This window comes from Cicer arietinum, chromosome 2 (assembly GCF_000331145.2).
Source record: "Cicer arietinum cultivar CDC Frontier isolate Library 1 chromosome 2, Cicar.CDCFrontier_v2.0, whole genome shotgun sequence".
Classification (NCBI taxonomy): domain Eukaryota; kingdom Viridiplantae; phylum Streptophyta; class Magnoliopsida; order Fabales; family Fabaceae; genus Cicer; species Cicer arietinum.
In genome coordinates, this window is record NC_021161.2 from 12,071,109 (window position 1) to 12,094,845 (window position 23,737).

Below are 23,737 nucleotides of genomic sequence, written 5' to 3' on the forward strand. Positions count from 1 at the left end.
TACTAAAAAATACGACTTAGTACTATCATATGCACGAGTTCATGATTGAGTAGAGCTGTCAATTTGATAAATCTACTAATTATTGGCCTCAACCCACATATTGGAGGGGGAAAATTCACCGATAAAAAGTTTTGATTTTTTTCTGAAATTTTTTTAATTTAAGAAAAAAATTAATCTTTTTTAGAATTTCTTACAAAATTTTTTGAGAAAAAATAATTTAAAAATTTTCTAACAAAAAATATTTTTAAATATTTTTTGATATTTTTTCGAGAAAAATAAATCTCAAAATTAACAAAATCACTACAAGAAATTTTACGTTTAGTGACAGTGAAAATCTGTAGGTAAACATATAAAAACTGTAGAGATAGCCAAAATTACCTATACCGACGGGTTTTTTTCGTGGTATATAATTACTCAATACCTACGGATGTTAGCCGTGGCTATAGGGTATAGTGATAGAATTTTTTCCGTTGCAGTAAACATTTGATTTTACCTACGGATATTTCACTGTAGGTATTTTAGCCATAATTTTTAAAAATTATACCTATGGTTTTGATTCTGTTGCTATACATTTAAGTGACAATTTTTTTTTCTGTTGGTATAGGTTTTAAGAGTAACTAATTTATTATAAATATTAATTTTTTGTTATCAACAAAAATTATATAATAATTTAAAATTTTATTTTATAAAATTAACCAAATATAAATATACAATGAATATATATATATATATATATATATATATTTAAAAGTCAAAATAAAATAAAAGGTGTTCATCGTATATATTAAAAATTAGCATAAAAATCTTACAACGATAAAACAATAGTTAAACAATGTTCACTATAATGCACTCTAGTGAATTTTTACTTAGTAGTGGAACAATGTTCACCATATTTTACCACAGTCTTTTATTTTGTTAGTATAAACTACTATAGGTATATGTCTATTTTCTTGTAGTAAATATTGAGGGTCTATAAACTTCTTCCTTTAAGCTCCATCAAATAATAAATCAAGACTTTAAAAAAATTATTTTAATAAAAATTCTAAGATTAAGGACTTAATAAAAAAATTTAAAATTTTGACTTTTTTTGACAGCTTTACATGAATAAATACTAACTTATTAAAAAAATGTTTAACTGAATTGTGTATTAAAATATGAATTGTATCATGAATGATTTTGCATGGACCTTTATTTAGACTTAGACTTCACCTAACTTTCAATTGTGTAGGCTCCATCAAATTAGTTTTCATGTCTAACTTTTGCAGGAATTCATTATGGTGTGACTCATTATACAAAAATAGTTACCAAGAATATTAAATGGTGTGATTCATTGTACAAAAATAGATACCAAGAATATTAAAATGTGAATTGAAACGTACCACGTATGTCTCTTGTTGGTTCCGTACTAAATGCATATATATATATATATATATAGATATATTATATCATATTATGTCTGAATGAAATATTTAATAAATTAATTAAATATGATAAATTAATTTAAAATTTTATTATAATCTCTTTTTTTAATTGAAATTTTTATTATAAATACGAGTTATTAAAAATTAGTAAAATATGATAAAAATAATAATTTATTCAATTAATATTATAAATAAAATATACAATTGAAATATAATAAAATATAAATATAAAAACAATTTATGAAATATAATCTAAAATATAAAAATATAAATTTAATCAAATATAAATATAAAAACAATTAATATAATTTGATATTAAATTTAAAAATGAAATATTAATAATTAATTTTAAAAAATGTTTATGATTTTATCACAATGATAGTTTTGTCTTTTATATAATTTAATAAACTAGTATTAAATATTAAAAAAATATAAAAATTAATTACAATTTTAAAACAAATATAATTATTTATAATAGTATTTTTTCCATTTACTTATATCATATCTTTATTTATATTCTAACAAATAAAATAGAATAATTTGATTATTAATGATTTAAAAAAAATTAAATTATTTATTTAATAGTGTCAAAAATATAATTTTAAATGTAAAACTATCTCATTATTTATTTAATATTTTAGTACCTTTTGTTAATTTATAATATTTAAAATATAATAAATTAACTTAAAAAATTAATATATAATTATTTACAATATTATCATATTAATTATAAAATATTAATATCATATTAATTATAATTAATATATCAAATACAATATATAATAATATTTATTATATCCCTATTTTGTTGTATCTTTATTAAATTTAATATTATATTATCTCTATTCAATAATCCAAATAAAACTAGTGTCTTTGACTATAATAGTAACACTCCTACCACAACCCCAACCGCCATATATGTTACACTAAATTACGATTTTAAGTACACTCTTGAGTTTTCAATTGGACTACACCAATGTGTGTAGGGACGTGAGTTCGATAACCATGAACACAGTTTAATTACTTTTTGAACCATCATATTCCGACTGTCCATAAAAAGAAAGGAGATAAATGCATTGCGTTTTCACTTTGGGGAGATCAATCAAGATCTGTCAGAAGAAAGGGTGGGATATTGACTTATCAAGTCATCGAAAGTAATGCAATCATCAATTCCAAAAAGAAGAACTTCATGGGTACTAAATATACACAAACAAACAAAAATGTATTGGTAGGTTAAATGTATGTCTGGATGAATAGGGAATGTGGTTGGTAGAAGTTTTAATTGAAAGTATATATTTATTAAATTATAAATAGATATATGAGAGAAAAATATATTAAAATATATTGAAATAAAAAAATATTAAATAATAATATAATTGTTTTAATACATCAAATAAAATATAAAATATTATAATTAATAAATAACAATTACTTAGTATAATTAACTATATTAATTAATTATTATATTAAATTTATATAATTAATTAATATGTCTAATATCTTTTTGTAAATTGAAATGTGTCTATTAGAGTTTTAGTTTAAAAATTACAAACAAACAAAAATATAAAAAATACATTGACAATAAAAAATATCGACTAATTTTTTTTTAACAATCCATATTTTTTTATGGATATATAAAATGTTAATTAAGTCTAAAAAGAAATGAATTTTGCTTAACCATTTTTTTTTTATGGCAATAGTTAGAATGTCAATTAGACGAATTATCATAAAAAGAGTAATTATATGACCAAATTTTGATTGTTCTTAAAAGCGGACAAATATTTGATCTTGATCAAACAACTCAATCAACAAACTTGTGTTTTTTTTTTTTTTTTGTTAACCAATTAGATGCAACTTTGATTAGGAGATTTTGTCAAAGAAGAATTTCTCGAATTGGAATTAATGTCTTTAGATTTTATTTTTATTTTTATATCAACTCCTTTCAATAGATCTTGACGAATTTTTTTAGGGTGAAGAGGAAAAGGAGGTTGTGGTGGGGGAAAATTGATTATGTCTACCGTTTGAAGAAAGATTGAAATAAGAGATTATGTTTTGGGAATAAAGGAAGTTTTGGAAGAAGGTTATGTCACAAAAAAGAAGAATTTGGGAAGAATGATTTCTTTTGATAAAATTTTTGTTGACCAACACGTTGCCCTTAATAGCAATTATCTTATGGATTTTTTCTATCATCATTATCATGATGTTGAAATAATTTTAACTTGAAATTTAAAAGGAAGTTTTGGAAGAAGGTTATGTCACAAAAAAGAAGAAGTTGGGAAGAATGATTTCTTTTGATCTTATTTTTGTTGGCCAACACGTTGCCCTTAATAGCGATTATCTTATGGATTTTTTCTATCATCATTATCACGATGTTGAAATAATTCTAACTTGAAATTTAAAAGAAAAAGAGAAGAAGATGAATAAATTGTTCAACCCATAGCCGATCTCAGCTATTTGTTGAAACCCCTTTACAACTATTCTAGCTTTCCTCCATTCAATGGAACCATCTGGCTTGTATTTTGTCTTGAAAAATCATTTTGAATCAACTATGTTTTCTTGATCTTGGTAGGGCGCTAGTATCCATGTTTTGTTGGACACGAGGGCTTGAAACTCATGTTGCATTGCTTCTTTCCATAAGGGTCTTGTGTGAGCTTCCTTGGCATTTATAGTTTCCATTGTGTCTTTGTAGGTCTCAATGAGTCCAATGTAAGGTAGCTTTGGTTTGTAAATGCTTGACTTGCTCCCTGTGTGTATTGCATTACCAGTATTTGTGTTCAGACTTGTTTCACCCACACTTTGTTGATGAGCTATGTCTGGTGTATCTTCCTGAGTGGTGTCATATTTCGATGAACCATTATCATTTTGTTCTGTGACATTGTTAACATCTTGAGTGTCTTCTACGTTTATCTCATCTGGATTTTCTTCTTCAGTGATTGGTATGCTTGCATCATTGATGGAGTTACCTGCATTATACAAAGGAAAATAAGTAGATGGATTGTTAATTGTTGTTTTTAGAGGACTTTTTGTATTGAGAAACCCATCATGGAATGGAAAATGGTCTTCATTGAAGATAACATGTCTTGATATGAAAATCCTTCCATGAGAGTTGAGACATTTGTATCCTTTGTGGGAGTTGCTATATCCCAAGAGAACACATTTGATTGTGTGAAATTGTAGCTTGTTTTTGTTATAATGTTTGAGACAAGGGTAGCACGCACAACCAAATGGTTTTAGAAGCTTATAGTCAAGTTCTTTATGAAGCAAAAGTGAATAGGGACTCTTATTTTGAGTAACTTGAGACGACAATCTGTTTATGAGATATACTGCAGTAGAGAAGACTTCTTACCAATAATGTAAGGGCATTTGAGCTTGTGCAAGTAAGGTTAATCCATACTCAACTATATGCATATGTTTCCTCTCAGCTCTTCCATTTTGTCGAGAAGTATATGAACATGACATTCTAAATTGTATGCTAGCTTCTATTGTAAGTTTTTGCACAGGTTTACATTCACCACCACCATCACACTAAATTAGTTGATTTTTTTGTTGAATTGATTTTCGATCAAGTTTTTGAATTGAGTGAAGGCTTGCACAGTCTCAGACTTTTGTTTCAAATGATAAATCTAGGTGAACCTACTAAAATTATCAACAAAGTGCACATAATATTTAAAACTAGAAGATGACATTATTGTTGCAGGGTCTCATACATCTGTGTGGATCAATTGAAGTGGTTCCTTAGCATGAGAAGAAAAAGACTTAAAGGGTAAAAAATGCATTTTGCCATACTGGAAGCCTCACAAAAATTAAAATTATCACTAGGTGGTACTTTGACATTACAACTCTCCTTGACAAACACATAAGCATTGGGGTTTCTTTTAGTTCCTGGTGCATGTACAATCCATCTTTAAGTAGCTCTTTTAGTATTACCTTCCCCATTAGCTTTTCCTTCACCAAAACAACAATTGTCATCAAACTCAACAAGTATGTTATTGTCAGCAACCAGTTTAGAAACACTTAAAATATTTTTCGTAATATTAGGTACATATAGGGTATCATGTAAATTGAGTGACTTAAGTTTTGAAGAACATGTGGCCACAATTTCCAATTTCTCACCATTATCAACCACTAGTGAATTCTTACAATGATGTTCATTCAAGTGTTGAAACTTGTCAGTTTGATGTGTCACATGATTGCTTGCACCGTTATCAAAATACCAATGAGTCATAGTCTTGGATTGAGTTCTAAGAAGCTAGGAAGGCATTGTGAGATCCTTGCTTGTCATTGTCTACTGAATAATTGGATCTTGAGTAGGTTTTGTTGAACCTGTGAACACAGTCTATTGCAGTGTGATTACTCTTGTCACAGACTCGACATCATGTCTTGTATGACCTAACCTCTTCCTCTACCTCATCTCCAACCTCTGAAGGTGGAACCTCTCCAATTATTATTTGAATTGAACATGTTGCCTCAGTGGTCAGACTTGTTTGCAACATTTGTTGTTGCTTTGAGAGTCAAGTTGGTGAGGTTATTCAGTTGCTCAATTCTACTTTCAAAGGTGAGCTTGTAAATCCACCTGTAGTTTGGTTAGTTTTACAACTACGGGATTATATTCCGAATCCAAACCATTTAGGGTTTGAATGATCAAATCGAAAGTTGAAATTGGACTGCCTGCAAGTTTGAGTTTGTCATAAAGTTCTTCTCTTTGATTAGATAGTCTTCCATTGTCATTTTTCCTTCCCTGATGTTGTGAAACTTAGACTTGAGATAGATGATTTGAGGCATTGAGTGCGCTCTAGAAACTTTGAGTCTCATCCCAAAGTTGTTTGGAGGTCTCACAATGCAACTATTGTGTTGCAGTTTCAATAGCCATCGAGTTGAGCATCCACCCAAGGAGGCGCTAATCATTGGTTTGCCATTCTTCAAAAACAGGATTGTTGTTCTTGCTTGAGCCTGGAGAGGTAATAAACTCTTTAGGACACTCTTTTGTTCCCAAACATATATCCATCGCGTTTGTAGCCTCTGAATACAGAGAGATTTCCATAGGAGATAATTGTTTATGTCCAAGCTTGATAGATATAGATGATGGTAGGTCATTCTTGTTGTTTGAGTTGGCATCGGATGCCATATTTTGAAGTATTGGATCGATACCTTTTCAGCTTAAAAAGCTATGATACCAAGATAAAAAAGCTTATATTTTTATTTCTTATTATTTTTCTTACTCAAGAACTACATACATATATTAGGACATGATCCTACAATCATGATAATAATAACTAATATACACTAATATTAGTAATGACACATGAATGCTATAATAATAATAATAGGTAAATATTAATAATACTAATAATAATAATAGGTAAATGTTAATAATGATATATAAATGCTATTTATATGTCTTTAACTGAACAATACATCTCAAATAAAATTCAAATACAATGTGGATAGATAATTCAACATTTTATACCCATTTTTTGATATATTTGAATTAAATAAATTAGAAAATAAAGGGATAAACATTATGAGGAGAGAGATGAATACAAGTAGGTAACTAAATCGACCACCAATTATGAGAATGTTAAACGAATATGTTAGAAAATTTATTTAATTATATTGGTATTATAATTCTCACTATACTATAATTTTTTATAAGAGACTAAGAAAACATACTTAAATTTATTATGCTAATTTTATCTTAATTGTTCTTGATCTCTTTTGAATTTTTCTCTACTATCTGCCTTTTGTTTTCTTGAACTCTTGATGGTAAGAGTAATAAATCTTTTTTTAGAGACTAAAAAATTGAAAATTTATTATTGGCCTAAAAATAAAATTTGAAAGTCTTTATAAAATTTTACTATTTTATTATTAGTCTCTATAAAATTTTACTATTTTATTTTTAGTTCTTATACAAAGAGTCGTCAAATTTTAGTCCCAATTTTTTTTTCATTTTTATTTTTGTTTTTGATTTTAAATCAACTCTTGAACTTTTGAAATTTTAAATTATTTTTTGCAGTCATGTTTAGAATATTATAAAACGTTTTTACAAAAATTATTAATTTTTTAACAAAAGAAAAATTAAATATGAATTTTTAAGTGCAAAAAAACATAAAAGTTCATATTTAATTCATCATTTGTTTACAAATTTTGCATTTTTGTAATGAAATTGTTAAACATGTCCTTAGTAATACTGCAAAAAAAAAATCATTCAAAAATCCAATATATATACAAGTTGATTTAAAATCATGGATAAAAAATGAAAACGAAAACTTTTAAAAACTAAAAATTAATGATTTTTTTTTTATAACAAAATAGTAAAATTTGATATTAAAAATTTATTTAACTCTTATTTTATTATAGACCTACCAACTTTCACTTATTTTATTTGACTGCATATCCATTTTAGTTTTATTAAAAAGAAAATCATGAAATCTTATTTAATTTTCAAATAAAACAAAATCAAGAAGAAAAATTGAACAACTTAGTATCAATCTAAACCACCACCAAAATAATCAAGTTATTGGATTTCAATAATTAACATTTTTAGTTAAGGACAAGTCATTTGGAAGAATTCCATTCAATTTTTAACTAGAACAATTCTTAATTAATCTTAACTTATTTTTTTAGTAGAATTTCAAGTTACTAGAACTAAATTCCTTTTAAACTTGGAGGATTAAAAAAACTACCATAAAAAAGCTTATTTTTAAAATGACAAATAACTCCTTGAATATATTAAAAAAAAATCCTTAAGTATTATTTCAACTAACAAATACTAATATTTTTAAGTTGAAAATCATGTCTGAAGTTTAAACTAAAAATCTTATAATTATGTAAATTAATTATAGTGATATAAAAACAGAAAGAAAATTTAATCTCTACAACATAAAAAAAATCCCATCAAAACTATAATATCTAAAGTCGATTCATTAATTTGTACAAGTTTAGAGAGTACTATTACTAAATATCAACCCATGTTATCCGTAGAATCCATTTTGTCCACGGATCATAGCGGCGTAAGATGGTGGTAAATCAAGAGTTTAAGACCCTAAAAAAAGTTGTTTATTAATTTATTTTATGTATATTTAACTTAAAAAATAAAAATATTGAAGTACAACGATTAAAAGGCTTTATAATTAAAGATAAACAAATACACCAACCAACTGACATTGTGAAAATATTTTACTCCTAAAAAAATAAATAGTTATTAGTATTGAAAAGACATTTTTCTTATTGAAGTTTTATTTTAAGATTTGTTTTAAACCTACGTAACTCTTGAATCAGTGGTTATAAATTAGGTCACTTTGAGTCGAATTTGATCAAAATTGAAACTCCATTGTTTAGTTTAACACTTGATTGAGTCTGATAATAAAATCGTTTATTATAGTATTAGGTTGACTGAAATCACTTATTTTTTAGTTGGATTGGGTTGGACACTGAGTTACTCATTTTTTTTAATGTAACTATTAATTATATACTATTATATTCTTTCTAAAAAAACAACACAATCTTAATTTTCTTTAAAAATATAGTATAATCTAGGCTAAATAGCATTTGCGATCCCTTAACTTAATTTTAGTTAATGTTTTATTTCTTTATCTTTTTTTTTTCTTCTCGGTTTGGTCATTTATTTTAATTTTAAGTGACATTTTGATCTTTTATGTTTTAAAATGTCAACAATGTTATCATTTTCTTACAAAAATTCAAAAAAATCATCAAAATTTTCAAACAAAATCCATAAAATAATTATCATCTTCAATATGATGCAAATTTCATCAAATTTATAACTTAAATCTTTAAATAAACTCATATTTTTATTCTTTATTTGATGAATTTGATGTTGTTGGAGATGAAAATATGAGTTTATTTGAATATTTGAGTTATGCATTTGATTAAATTTGCATTAAATTGAAGACGATAATTAATTTTATGGGTTTTGTTTAAAAATTTTGATGAATTTTTTGATTTTTTTTTATAAAAAATGATAAAATTATTGACATTTTAAAACATAAAAGATCAAATTATCACTTAAAATTAAAATAAATGACCAAATCGAAAAAAAGAAGATAAATAACTAAAACGTTAACTGGAATTAAGTTAATGGACTACATGTGCTATTTAGCATATAATCTATTTTTCACTATTTATTTAGCATCTAATATATGTAAATATACAATTAGTGAAATATTAAAATCATAAAATTTATCATAAAATACTTGCATTGCAAGTATCAATATAATGAAAGCTACAAAGTTTATAAAATAGCATAAAATATTTACAAACATCAAAATAATTAAAATGTAACATCTTAAAATAACCAAATATTTTTTAGAAACTTAATTACTTGGATAAAATGGGTTGAATCTAACTTTACTCAATACCCCATTTTTTTTTGTTTTGAATAGTTTACTATTTTATGAAATCAAAATTATCCATTTACGTCAAAACTATTTTTTGGGACCGAGTTAATTGGATTAACCCGACCATGCAAAAACTTAGTTGTACACACTACAAAAAAATTGACCTATCGTGACACACAAAATGTTTCACTAAAAGTTAAAAACCGTAGGTAAAAGTTACTAATACTTTGAGTGACACCCAAATCTAGTGTCAACTTTAAGGGGGCGTCCTGCTACACTTTGAAAACTGTCACTACAAGGATTGTCACTAAATGTTTCTGATTTCTACCTACAATATTGACTGTCACTAAAAACTAAATAAATATAAATAAATAATTAGTCTATTTCTACGGTATTGTCTGTCACTAAATCCTAGAAAAATATAAATAAAGATTTGATCTATTCCTACAGTGTTGTCTGTCACTAAAACGTATTATTTTTTTATTAAATTAAACTTATTTTATCTCCCTACTAATTGTAATTCTAAATTATTAATACCAGTAAATTAAATTTAAAATTTTAATTTTTTTTATTTATTAATTAATGCCATTGAAACATAAAATAAAATATAATTTAATTTTACTAATTCTATTAAATAGTTACTATTTAATAGAATCATCACAAATTTATAATAATTAATTGAGAAATACATGAAGAATATGTACTATTTATAGTTGAGAGACATGGAGGACCCAAACCATTGATACTAAATAGTTACTACTATCTAAGTTTGTTGTGATTGCATTTTATTTCCCATTCAGAATAATATAGGCATTCAACAATTTTCATGGCAGTGTTGAAACAAAATTTTGTTTTGACCTGATAATAGTTCTTATCCTATTTATCAACAAATGCTGACTCTGCCAAGTCGATGGATCGAGCAAGAGCAGCAGCTTTGTTTTGACACTCTTGGTGCTCATCCGCAGTGTCGTTGTCAACAACTATACCAGCACCAGCTTGAAGGTACGCAATCCACTCGCGCCGTTGGTTTAGGTCTTTGTATGAGTACATTGTATCGTACCTCGTTTCGGTTGGAAATACTATTGTCCTCATAGCTAGAGCAATGTCCATGTCGCTTGAGAAAGAAATGTATCCAAATCCTCTGCTATAAGGCCCTCACATTGCCACCTCCAATTCGTCAGATTAATTGCATGGCCCTCACCTGCATTTACCAGTTATTGCATAAGAATGAAGCTAAAGATTGAAATTGACAGTAAAATATATATATTTAAGGACAAAAAGGAGCAAAGAAAATTATGAACCTTTGGTGCTCCGCTGACAGTTCCAACAGGCAACGCAGCGCGAAGGGCGTCCCAACAGGTCAAATGGTCTTGTAGCTCTCCCGTAACCTTTAAATATTACATGGAATTAAATATTATCTAGTATGCTGAATTTATTTGATAAATATTTTCTTATCTAAAAAGAAAAGATTATCACCATTGAGCTTATGTGCATGACATGGGAATATCTTTCAACATTCCTAAGCTTCTCAACTTTAACAGAACCACTTTTTGAGACCTACAAACATAATTTTTGTTAAGAGTGCAATATTTCTTTAAATATACAAAATAGTAGTGTAAACTATTGCATAAGAACATAATGTAACTGGGTTAAAGTGAAAGTATATGACAAACCTTTCCAACGTCATTGTGTCCCAAATCAACCAACATTACATGCTCTGCACATTGCTTTTCATCTTTCAGGAGCTGCGCTCATAACTTTTCATATCTTCTTCTAGAGTCTTTCCCCTTTTACATGTCCCAGCCAATGGACGGTTCACAATCTTCTTCTGTTCACGATAACTATTCACTTCTAATATTTTTTCCATTAAGATTTGTGATAAACATTCAAGTGACCAAGTAAGAAGTATCAATTAATTTAAAAATCTAATCTAAATATGTACGAAAACATACATTCTTAATACGCGCAAGAATCTCTGGACTAGAAGCAACCAGAATACATCTCATAGCCTGTTTACAAAAAACATGATCATCATCAAAACATGAAAGAGATGAACATTGACTTTACCAAATGAAGTATTTTTATATGTTATATAGAAATAAACCTACAAATAAGTCATATGGACTTGGATTCACAACTCTCAATGCTCTATTGACTTCAAATGGATCAGCGAATGTTCTTCATTCAAATCTCTGACTTAATACAATCTGGAAAATATCTCCTGCTTTAATATGTTCTTTTGCCTGAAGGACTGCCTCCTTGTATGCATCAGATGTCGTTTTACGTTATTAGCTTGAATGTTGTAAATTTACTCATAGATTCATCCTTTTTGTTTTTAATAAATTTGAAGTTTGAATTTGTATTGCATCGATGTGTTCTACGAAGTGAATCAATAAATATTATTTCTAGTTAAAATAATATTTGTAAACCAAAATTAAAAAAAAAATTGTAAAAAAATTATTGGTTTTAGAATTTTTAGAAACAAATTTAAATTGTGCAATATTGCTTTACAAAACTTAATTGGATCACCATCATTTCTTGTATCTTTGAAATTAAGAAAACTTCTTTTCTCATCTTAAGTCTTATAAAAAAACCTTCAAATTTTCTTAATTCAGAGATATATTATAAATGTTCGAATTAACCGATACAAATATATATTTTGATGCGGTAGAAGAAGAAATACCATAAAAATAAACCCATTTCCTCTCCACGAGCCTTACTTATGTTATTTGGATTTTCTACTTTTGCTATGGGCTTGGCTTTCTCTGCTATTGCAACATTATTAAGCAGTTATTCAGGTATTAGAAACCGTTAGTCAGTTATATAGAAGTGCGTAACTAACTAACGAACAATAAATCCGTTAGTAATTTATGAAACTCCACTTACACTATCTTTCAATATAGCATCAGAATATTCTCCTCTAACTTTCCCTCCAACAAATTAACCATTATTAACCGCCATGGACCCACCGGAAGAACAACCTCCAGCACCAACCCTTCCTCCGCCGCAACTATCAACATTCCACTCTCCACCACCACTGCCACACTCTCCTCCGCCGCAACAACCATCATCATCAAAAGCATCTTCATCAATGCAAAGAGTTTCGGCACCGCCCAACCGTCCACCAGAGCCGCCACGACGAAGAGCACCTTATAACCTTCCTTTTAATCGACTTCAACCACCACCCGTTCCTCCTCCTCTTCCGCCTCTTCAGTTGCAGCAACCACCACAACCACCACCATCGCCGGAACCTTCAGCGCAAGGAGATGATGAAGAAGTTTTACATACAAATGATTGTTGTTGTTCCACCACATGTATACTCATATCCATAGCCTGCTTTGGTTTCTTCATTGCATTCCTAGTGCGTTCTTCTTCTTTTCTCTTTAATTTTTTCATCAATAGCACCTAATAATTTCATATATCTGTCGATGTATTATGTATATATCTCCAAGCTATATACTTTATTGGAATTCTATGGGTAAATTTAGAAATAACTTTTACTTGATTTATATAACACTCAAACATACAGTATGAAACGATTATGCATTGTTGTTTCAGGTGTACTTTTTGATTCGTTGTTTACATATAAAGCGTTATTAATTTTCTCTGGGGATGCTAAGTGTGTGTTTCAACTTTCCCCTCTTGTTTCACAGTTATTAATTTCAAAGTTTCTCTGTAACTCCTTACAGACTTTGGTGATTTTGTATGTTTCTTTTTACAGGTATCTTGAAATGTTTTTGGTTTTGGATGGATGGCTAGACGAGTCACTGTTGCAGCATTACCACCACGTGCATATGCAGGGAACAATTGCTTTCTAAACATTATTTTAGTTTTCTAGTTTGTTAGAATAGAAGGACTCTGTTGAACGACAATAGTTGATCCTTTTGACATAACGTGGAGGATAGTCATATATATATTATATTGTTCATAAATCACTCGTCGTTATATTTTACTTTTAATCTCTATTTTATAGGTATATATTATTAAAATATATTTGTATATGAATGTGGATTTTTTTGTTAATATCCTATATTTTAAAATTTATATATTAAAACCACATTTTTTAGACTTTCAGAAGCTTGGATTTTCGGAATATGACTGCATTAATTTCGTGTTTTAAAGTTTTTCGAAGGTCATATATCCATCTTGTGTGGGTTTAATTTTTTTTTAAATAATTGAAAATATAATAAAATAATATATTAAATATAATACAAATTAAATTATATTAATAAAATTCATCAAAACACCTTAAATAATTCATCTAACTCTTTGAACAATTTGAAATTGTTCTGATTTATCTTTATTTTGATCATGTTTCTCGTGGCCACTCCTAATTATTGGTATATGCAACTCAAACCATTGATATTCATATATTTGTGCAAGTGAAAATATCATACATTTATATAAGTGAAAATATCTCTACATTCGGTGATTAGGGTAGGTTGATGGAAATTGGCAGGTTACTCTATTAATAAAAAAAAACTAAATTATATTAATAAAATTCAATAAAGTATTAAATGTAAAAAAACTTAATGTCAATATTAAATTATATTATTAAAACACACTAAATGCCAACAATTAACAATTTGTTTTACTTTTAATCTGTTTTGATGTATTGTTTTAGAGTTAATTTATTTTAAAACCAGTCGCATTAGGAAGCAATCTTTCTAAGGATTCAAAAAATGAAACTAATTGATACTCGTATTTTGGGGATGACTTCTTGAAGGTAAAAAAGAAGAACATATTTTGGTGTATAAATTTTAAAATAGGATATTTTGATTTTTTTTAAAAAGAATATAATAAAGATCATATGAATGTATCTAATTTGTCTTTTAAAAAAAATAATAAAGTATAGTAGAATTAACCTTAAGTACTAATGACTCATTTTATACATATTGTATTATGAGTAAAAGTCTTGTAATTGCAATCACCAAATTCAATATTTTCTTAAATTTACAAATGACTTGTTATTTGTTAGTTGTATTGGTCATTTAAAGACTGCAATTAATATTCTTTTTTATAGATAGATAAATTTAAAGATCGTGGATCTTTCAGTATTCTTCATTATTGAACAAATATATAAAAAAATAGTTTGATTATTAGAATTAAGATTTTAGTTTGTTACGATCCTATTAGCTTTTGAATCTTCTACGTGTATTATTTGCTTGTATTTTACTGTCTTAGTTACTGGTGATGATCACAAAATATTGGGGGCCTGTAAGCCCTCTGCGCCTCCTCCCTTAAGTCCCATGAAATAATGGGCCGGAAATTTAAAAAAATTATTTTAATAGAGGGCCTAATATTAGGGGTTTAATAAGATTTTTTTTATAGGGAACCTTAGAATTTGAAGTTTTTTTACAATTCTAGCAATAATCCATAAAGCATGGATGTGCCTTCTTTGTCCAAAAAAAATTCAAAGTACTAATGACTCATTTTATTGATATTGTATTATGAGTAAAGGTCTTGTAATTGCAATCACCAAATTCAATATTTTCTAAAATTTACAAATGATTTGTTATTTGTTAGTTGTATTGGTCATTTAAAGACCGTTTATAGTCAATTAATTTTTTTTTTGTAGATAGATAAATTTAAAGATTGTAGATCTTTCACTATTCTTCATTATTGAACAAATATATAAAAAAATAATTTGATTATTAGAATGAAGATTTTAGTTTGTTACGATTCTATTAACTTTTGAATCTTCTACGTGTATTATTTACTTGTATTTTACTTTTTAGTTATTGGTGATGATTACAAAATGATGATGAAAAATGCTTGAAACAAAATAACTCGTACATCAAGTGCATAGAAATGTCCATTACACATGGTAGAAGAAACAAATTAGGGGCTAACACAATGCATTCACATTAAAGACCCCAAATTTCATTGACACCACAAGATCTTCAATTGATGTGTCTTTTTTAAAAACAAAATCAAGTGTCTTTAAGAAGTATGTCTTTTTTATAGTAAAGAAGCATGTCTTTTGTTGACAGATTATTTCAAGAACGAAAAAAAAATAAAATTATTCTTCTCTCCTTTTGTAACACCTCTTTCAAAGAGTCACGTTTTGCAATTCACATTTTTTTTTAAAGAAGTAAACTTTTAAAACTTGTTTGAACATACACAATTTAGGAATTATTTTATAATTAAGCAAACATTTATTAATAGAAGGAAGGGAGTATTACCACCTATTACATGAAGGTGACAATATTCACCATTGAGGGAGCTGAACAAATTATTTGTCTACTCCACAAAAGTGTACCCGAAGTTTCCACCCAAATTGCTTATCAAATTTCCTATATTTTTGTCCGCAAACTCCCCCTTAAATACAAGTACACAACTACTTATTCTTGTATGAGTCACAAGACTAAATGAATAGTATTTAGACACTTATTTCAAAGATCAACATAAAATAAAATAAAATTCCATAAATATACACTTATTGTATGAATTTTTCAGGCCTTAGTTGAAACTATATTACTAGCCAATTTGCTTAGAACTGTTTCATTGGATGTCTTGTTGCCCATTCGGCATGAGTCCAAATTTCGTGTCACCACAAAGAAGCTTCTTAATAAATGATCGATAAACCATAATAATAGGAATTGGCTAATCAATTTAATTAATTTAGAAGAGACATACATCCTCTATATAATGCACGAAGGATACATAAAACTTGACCTTCTTTACATAAATTCAAACATTTCAAACAATTGACAATAGTTCAATTAGGGATTGTCCGTTAGGGCATATGACCTGGGCATATGACCTGGTCGGACAGTTTAATAAAAAGACTATACTAAAATTATTTTTAAAGTCTATTTATCAGAGTTTTAGAAAAGTTTATTAGGTCTGACAGACCGGTCTATATATATTTTATTGTTTATTAATATTATTTTTATTATTATTTATTAATAATATTATTTCTTATTTTAAAGTCTATCAATTAGACAATCACTCATTAGTCATTTCATATTATTTCTGTTTTTTTTTTCTCCTATTCTTTTCAAGTTGAATCATTTATATTATTATATAATTATTATACTATGTAAGATTTCAATATTTACTACTTTAAAATCTTATTTTTTTTTTCTTTTATCTTTGTATTCATTTAGTAAAGTTAGCCTTTATAAAATCTCTTAAATTTTTTTCTTATGAAAACTCCATTGAAGTTGTTCTAATTTTAGGTTTTATAAATAAAAATAAATCTTAAATCAAAATAGTGTATGCGAATTTATAAACAAATAGTAAAAAACATGCATAAAATAAGTGTAGTCCCTTTAGAAGTGTTTCAAAGTTGATAATAATATTAATTATATTACTACTGAATATGTCCGAGTTTATTTGAGAGGATTTGTTTGAAATATGATAATGAGTACGTTTGTTTCAAGAAAAAATCTATTTTTTGAAATCAAAAATCATTTTTTAAAGTTTAAAAGATGTTTGTTTGAGATAAATAAGACTTTTAAATGAACTTTCAAACTAAACTTTTAAATGGGCTTTCAAGCCAAACTTTTAAAAAGGTCGTACTAGGCAAAACAAAAACTTATAATAGGCCGTAAACCATTCTTAGGCGTAAAAAATTAATCTTATACTAAACTCAGACTTTCAAAACTTGACCTAAATTTTATTACAAACTCAGACGTTCAAAACCTGACATAACGTATTCCCGCGTGCTTTCTACAATATTATAAGAATCATCATTCATTTAGTAACATTTTTAAGTCACATTGTTAAGCTCAAACTAAACCAATAAAATTTGAGTACAGCTAAAAGTTATATAATAGGAAGAATTTTATTTTGTTAACGTATCAAATATCATAATATTTTCCTCATACTTTCCTTTAAAGAAACAATTAAATATTTCCTAATCTAGATTTACAACCATCATTCATGGACCCGCAGCACCAAGAACTGACCTCTCGTCCACCAAAACAACCACCAACAGCCTCTCCTCCGCCGCAGCAAGAAGAATCATCGTCAGATTCTCTACTACGCTCATGGTTTCAAGAAAAATTTCCTGGTCAGGAACTTCCATCATATCTTCAACCACATATAGAAACAGTTCCACCGCGGCGTCAGTGGCACGAAATAGTTCCGAAATCGAAACCTCTACCGTGGCATAAGTCGCCAGAACGGTTAATGTTGCAAAAGTTATTTCCTCATCTTGATTCTCTAGGAATGGAGCAGCGGCCTAGGAACATAATTCCTAAACCTCGCCCTCGCCCTCGCCCTCGCCTTGGAGTTCAGCACGAAATACTATCATTAATTCTTGAACCAGACTCCCCACCACGGCCACGGCTGCAGCATACAATAGTTTTTGAACAAGACTCACTACGCCCACAGCCGCGGCCGAAGCAGGAAATTGTTCTTGCACCGGTCTCACATCCACGGCCGCGGCCACAACATGCAGTAATTCTTGAAGAAGACTCACTATCCCGGCAGCCACGGCCGGACCAAGAATTAGTTCTTGCACCGGACAAGACACCAATGTGGCCGCCGGGACGAAGAATATATCTGGATATTCCTCCTCCTCCTCTTCCTAGTGAATCTCCTTCATCATTGCCGATGCAAATTGAGCAGGCCCAACTACCTTCTAACCCGCCATCCAAATGCAGTCCTCAGTGTTGGATCTTTACTTTCATGTTTGTTCTAATTTTCACCGGTGTCGTGCTTTTTGCGCTAGTGAGTTCTACTTCTTTTGCTTTTTAATTATTAATTACTTCTTTTGCTTTTTAATTATTAATGTCATATTTAAAAAAAAAAATCACAATCAATCGCCTAATAATTGGGATCAAAATCAAATCAGTAGTATTCAATTTATTCGTTATGATGAGGAAATTATTTGAAACAGAATTATGTGATTTCTTGATTTATCAGTGGAGTTTAACTAATTAATTAATTAATTAATTAATGTCTTGATCACAATGACGAGAATGAATCTTTATTTATCTATCGTACCGACACAACTATATGAAACGGTGATGATTGTTGTTTCAGGTGTACGTTTTCCGTCATCATTATTTACACATAAAGTCTTGATCAAAGGTATTGAGGTCATTGCTCAGCACTATCGATGGCCAAGGGGTGTGTGTATTTGTGTTTCCTTAAAAATTATAGTGGGTAGAGAGTATTTTTTCCTTCTAGTTGGATAATTTTCTCTGAATTCTTTGTAATTTTCTCTGAATTCTTCCAAGGGGATCCCCAAGTAATAAATAAATTGGCAAAGATATCAATGAGCATCTGAATTGGAACTACCTAACGAATAACTAACTAACTGTAATACCGTTAGTCAGTCAGTTAATTGAAACTCACACATTATAGAAAACAAGGCTTACTCAATATATAGTCGCACACATAATCCAATATCTAATCAATTTAACATTCCATCCAAGATACCATTAACTTGAGAGAGTGTGAAATCACCATGGATTCTGATAAGGACCAAGTAGTGCCCAATTCGCCTCTTCAAGAAGAAGAAGAAGAACTACGTGTACCTGATTGCCCACCGCACCAACCACCAAACAACTCTCCACCGCCACAACAACCACAGCAGCATCCACCACCAATAGTTTCTCCGACGCAGCCACAACAATCACCATTAAACTCTCCGCCACGGTCAGCACTATCACTCCAAGACTCTCCCCCGCAGCCGCAAGAACAACCACCAGGTGACTCTCCTTCGCAACTAGACCCTCCAGTACCCTCCATCACGGTCGCAGTCGGAAACACAATTGCAGTTATCAGAACGACATTAGATCGCGACCCAGACTCTCCAGATAGTCCTTCACCACCTGCACCAGACAGTCCGTCACCGTGACAAATGCAAATACCACCATACTGCAGCCGTGATTTTATCATTTCATTTCATATTTCATTTCATATTTCATTTCATATTTCATTGTATTACATGAAAATAGTAATTTTTTTTGTTGACAAAAGAAAATAGTAACATGTCATGTTCATTTCAATGAAAAATTATCATTAGACATCTATACACTCCTTTCACATTTTGTGAAAAATAGGAATAGAGAATGATGCGACGTGATATGATAGGAATAGAAGAAAAAATGTGTTGAATGGGTGTAAGAAAATAATAGGTGTCCATCTATGGTGTTTCGATATCTCCATAACTTTTAGGATTGAATTAGAGTAACAACCAATTTATTCACGGGAAATTAATGGAGTATAAAGAGTATGCGACTTGCATAAATTTGGAAAATACATAAATATTAGAGAAGGAATATTTTCTATTGTAGTCATTTAAAATTATAATATATATAAGATAGAAAAAAAAAAAAATCATACATAGATGCTAGTAATAAAATTATCATTTAGTAAACAAATAGTAATAAAATGATCCTCTATTATACAGATTAATTCATGCTCCGTTATGGCTTCATGAATGGGAAGCGGTCACGTAATAAAATTATCCTCTGTTATGGCTTCATAACAGATTAATTCATGCTCTGTCATGGCTTCATGAATTAGAAGCGATCGCAAGATTTTTGAGTATTTTAATGGCAAATATATATAATAGATAAAAAGTTAAAGGACTATAAGGAGTACCCAGAAACTACATAAATAGAAAGACAGGAAAAGAAAAAAATCAAGCCCAAGGAACAACCAAAATCAGTGATAGGTTCATGCATAGTAACACAGACCAGACAACCAACTACCCAACACCGACCCAATACTGATAGGTCCACAAGGCTCTATTGCTTCATGCATAGAAAAGGTTCCACTCCCCACTAATAGAGAGCGTAAAACACATGATTTTTGAGCTTGATTGTAAAATTGTGTTGATGCGAATAATAGTTCTAAGATTGATGTAACTGAGTTTGGCACCATCATAGCTTTATAAGCACATTTTGTCCAGTCACCCGAAGTTTAAAGTGGATTTTTGCTTGAAAGCAAGCAAACATGGTAGCTCATCACTTAGTGAGAGGTTCCATTTCTTATGATAGTCCCAATTTTTACTATGGTTCTCGTGTAATGATTGATCAATTATTGTTTAATGATATGAACTTGAACTGCTTGAAAATTAAATCGAATTGGTTTTCAAATCGAAAAAACTGAACTGATTTTCAGTTCAAAAAACCAAACTGAATTGGTTCTATAAATTGGTGAACCAGTTTATTGCTCTAAACCGAACCGAACAAATTTTAACTTAGTTTTACTTGTTCGAATTGAACTCAATTGTTATAATATAGATGATACTGAATCAAAATGCTTTTATATCAAATTGAACCAAACTAATTTATACCTGTTGAGTTTTTTTTTTGGTTCCTATAGATTAAATTTTACATAATTACCCTAATTGTTTTTTAAAAAACACGTTCGATTCTAGTTTTTTCAAACAGAAAATCGATTCTTTTCAATTTTTTGGAACTGAAAATCGGTTTTATTTTTATTTTTTAAAATCAATTCGATTAATAAAAGAAGATGAGTTTGGGTGGGTCGCAAGTCAATGCGACCCTTAGTGACCTTGAGCCAACAAGTAGGGCTACAAACGTTGAGTTTAGTCCCTTCCAACTTTTCACACACCCCTAGTCTAGCTGTAAGATGGGTTTTTGTGTGGAGAAAAACCATATTAGATTTGGGGAATTCTTTGCCCAATACGAATCTATACTAGTAGTTGGTCCAGGTCTTCACTAGAATGATCCAGTGGTTGACCTTGTAATTACGAGTGACCGAAACTTCTGCGTCATGAAGTACAATCACATTCACCTCATAATGTGTCCACTCTTTAATCATCATCAGTCTCAACAGAGTCATCTTCTCTAGCGAGTACGTCACCTCCACCCCAGTAGACAACTACGATGGTCTTCGTCAGGTACAACAATATATCTTCCTCGATCTCATCATCGACTTCTTTATCTCCTCCTCCTCATTTTTTAGTGTTAACAAGGAAGGCTATTTGTTCCAAAAGTGTAATTCATATGTCAAGGAGTAAGTTGTCTTTGCCATCAGATAAATACACCGAAAAAGAAATTGTGGGGGAGGGACGACAAATTGTTTTTGGTAGTCCTAGAAAGGCTAGTATTGTGGATGCTAATCATTCTATTAACATTACTATATTATTATTAAGTGGTCATGTGTCACAATAGATGATAGGATGATTCACAACTCTTGGTATATGCTCTTTCAAAAAATGCTCTTAGTATTGCTAGAACTTCATTTCACTTTCTTTAACCTTTCTAAATGTACATATTCTACCACACCATTTATCTTTGACTCTCAAATATCCACACCCTAAACTGGAAGATGGAGTAGATGAAACAAAGGAGATGAAATATTGAGAGAATTTTTTGGTTGATTATTGTACATAACAATGCTTTGAAAAGATATTTCAAGCCTAGCTCCTATTAATTTTGCCCAAGATTTTGTTAATTTGTTAGCTTATGTAACACCTACATGCACAATATTCTAGGAATTGTGCGTCAGCATTTCATTTAACTGACACATTCCCACTTAATAGACCTAATTTGATTAATTGATTGATAAGTTAGAGACTATTCTATAATGTTGATAAACCAAGAAATTGAGTTTCTTTTTGACGAGTAAAAGATTGAGTTGATACAAGTATCTAATTTGAGGGGACCAAATTTGATATTTACTCATTTGTGAAAATAAATAAACTCAAGAGTTGAGTGTGTCTTGAATATCAAAAGTATATCTTTATTCAATAAGTAGACGAAGATGCCGAGGAACATGAAAATCAACAAGAACTTAAAAATCCTTAGAATGCTAAGTTATTGTCCAAAGTTCACATACAAGGGCTCTAAATGATTACAAACTTCATGATTTTTACAAAAAAATCAAAGTTAAAATGGTGAGCAAATACATGGAGACACTGGCCTTATTTATACTAATCGTAGAGGCCAATTTATAGTTGAAATAGTTATAGCAATTCATTGCATGAATGGAAACACAATCTAGTAAAAATTGAGGTTGTTAAACTTAGTGGCTTGGTTGGCTTAAAGTCAATGGTAGGTTGAAAAAAACTCATAGTGGTTTTTATATCTAATTCATCATTCATATATGGTGAAAAATTGGCAACATTGAAGGTTGTTGAGACACCATAAGTTCCAAATAGTTCTACCTTTTAAGCAGTATCATTGATTTTCTGCATTATTTTGAAGGGAGCATTAACTTGTAGGGAAAACTTGGCATTTGATTGATTTGGAAATCCTTCTTTCAGCGGACATATCCATTCCAAATTTGAAGATTTGTTGTCTTTTGTGCCTATTACGATTAATCTTGTATCTTGAGTTTTGTTTCTTAATTCTCTATTGAACCTGTTCATGCAACTTCTTGAATTCTTTAATTCCACATTCTACATTTGCACTAAACAAATGCCTATTCAACTAAGAGGTTAAGTTTAGAGGACAATGTGATCAAGTGTCGTATACCATTTAAAAATGACACTTTTATGTAGCTTGATTAGTTTAATTATTATAAGCAAATTAAGCTGGTGCAAGGATAACATCCCACTGTTATAGATTTTTACCGACAAAATTTTGAAATATGTTTTCCAAAATCTTTATGACTCAGTTCGAAGTAATCTAAAGCAAAAGTCAATGCTAACATGTTTCCAAGGTGTTTCGGCTTTTTGTCTTGGCCAAACGGAAAATTCTGACATCTTTTAATATATCTGTTGACATTTATTTCAAGTCTGATTTGATGGTATCCACTACTAATATCAATCGTTGAAATGAAGCGGCAACATGCAACTAGAAATCTACACTTGATTGTTATGTAATTCATAATTAGCTTAGTATAAAATCGTTTAGTTAATTAGTTAGTGTGGCAGTTATGGGACAATTAATTAGTTGCAAAAATGTCATGCATAGGAAGCAAGCTAAAGAGCAGTCATAGTAATGTATTACAAAATCTATGAAATGGTAGATTTGGATTCTCATCATTTTTCTTCTCAAACTTTTTCCTCCCTTTCTCAAAGTT

General features: G+C 29.2%; 2 protein-coding genes and 1 pseudogene across 3 annotated transcripts; 2 read left to right on the plus strand and 1 right to left on the minus strand.

Moving 5' to 3' along the window:
- Positions 1–10,441: 10,441 nt before the first annotated feature.
- Positions 10,442–12,051, minus strand: LOC101505834 (anthranilate synthase alpha subunit 1, chloroplastic-like; annotated as a pseudogene).
- A 603-nt stretch (positions 12,052–12,654) lies between these two features.
- LOC140919245 (uncharacterized) lies at positions 12,655–13,707 on the plus strand. 2 transcript variants are annotated; one of them, XM_073364902.1, is made up of 3 exons: positions 12,655–13,136; positions 13,334–13,396; positions 13,497–13,707. In XM_073364902.1, the coding sequence occupies exons 1-2, from the start codon at positions 12,735–12,737 to the stop codon at positions 13,373–13,375; spliced, it is 444 nt and encodes a 147-aa protein (XP_073221003.1). In that variant the 5' UTR covers positions 12,655–12,734; the 3' UTR covers positions 13,376–13,396; positions 13,497–13,707. The 2 variants fall into 2 exon arrangements, with proteins under 2 accessions (XP_073221003.1, XP_073221004.1); XM_073364903.1 differs by lacking the exon at positions 13,334–13,396.
- Positions 13,708–17,603: 3,896 nt separating this feature from the next.
- Positions 17,604–19,004, plus strand: LOC101506689 (uncharacterized). The gene is made up of 2 exons (XM_004490117.4): positions 17,604–18,457; positions 18,773–19,004. Exons 1-2 carry the CDS (start codon positions 17,666–17,668, stop codon positions 18,812–18,814), a joined length of 834 nt encoding a protein of 277 aa, XP_004490174.2. The 5' UTR covers positions 17,604–17,665; the 3' UTR covers positions 18,815–19,004.
- Positions 19,005–23,737: the final 4,733 nt, after the last annotated feature.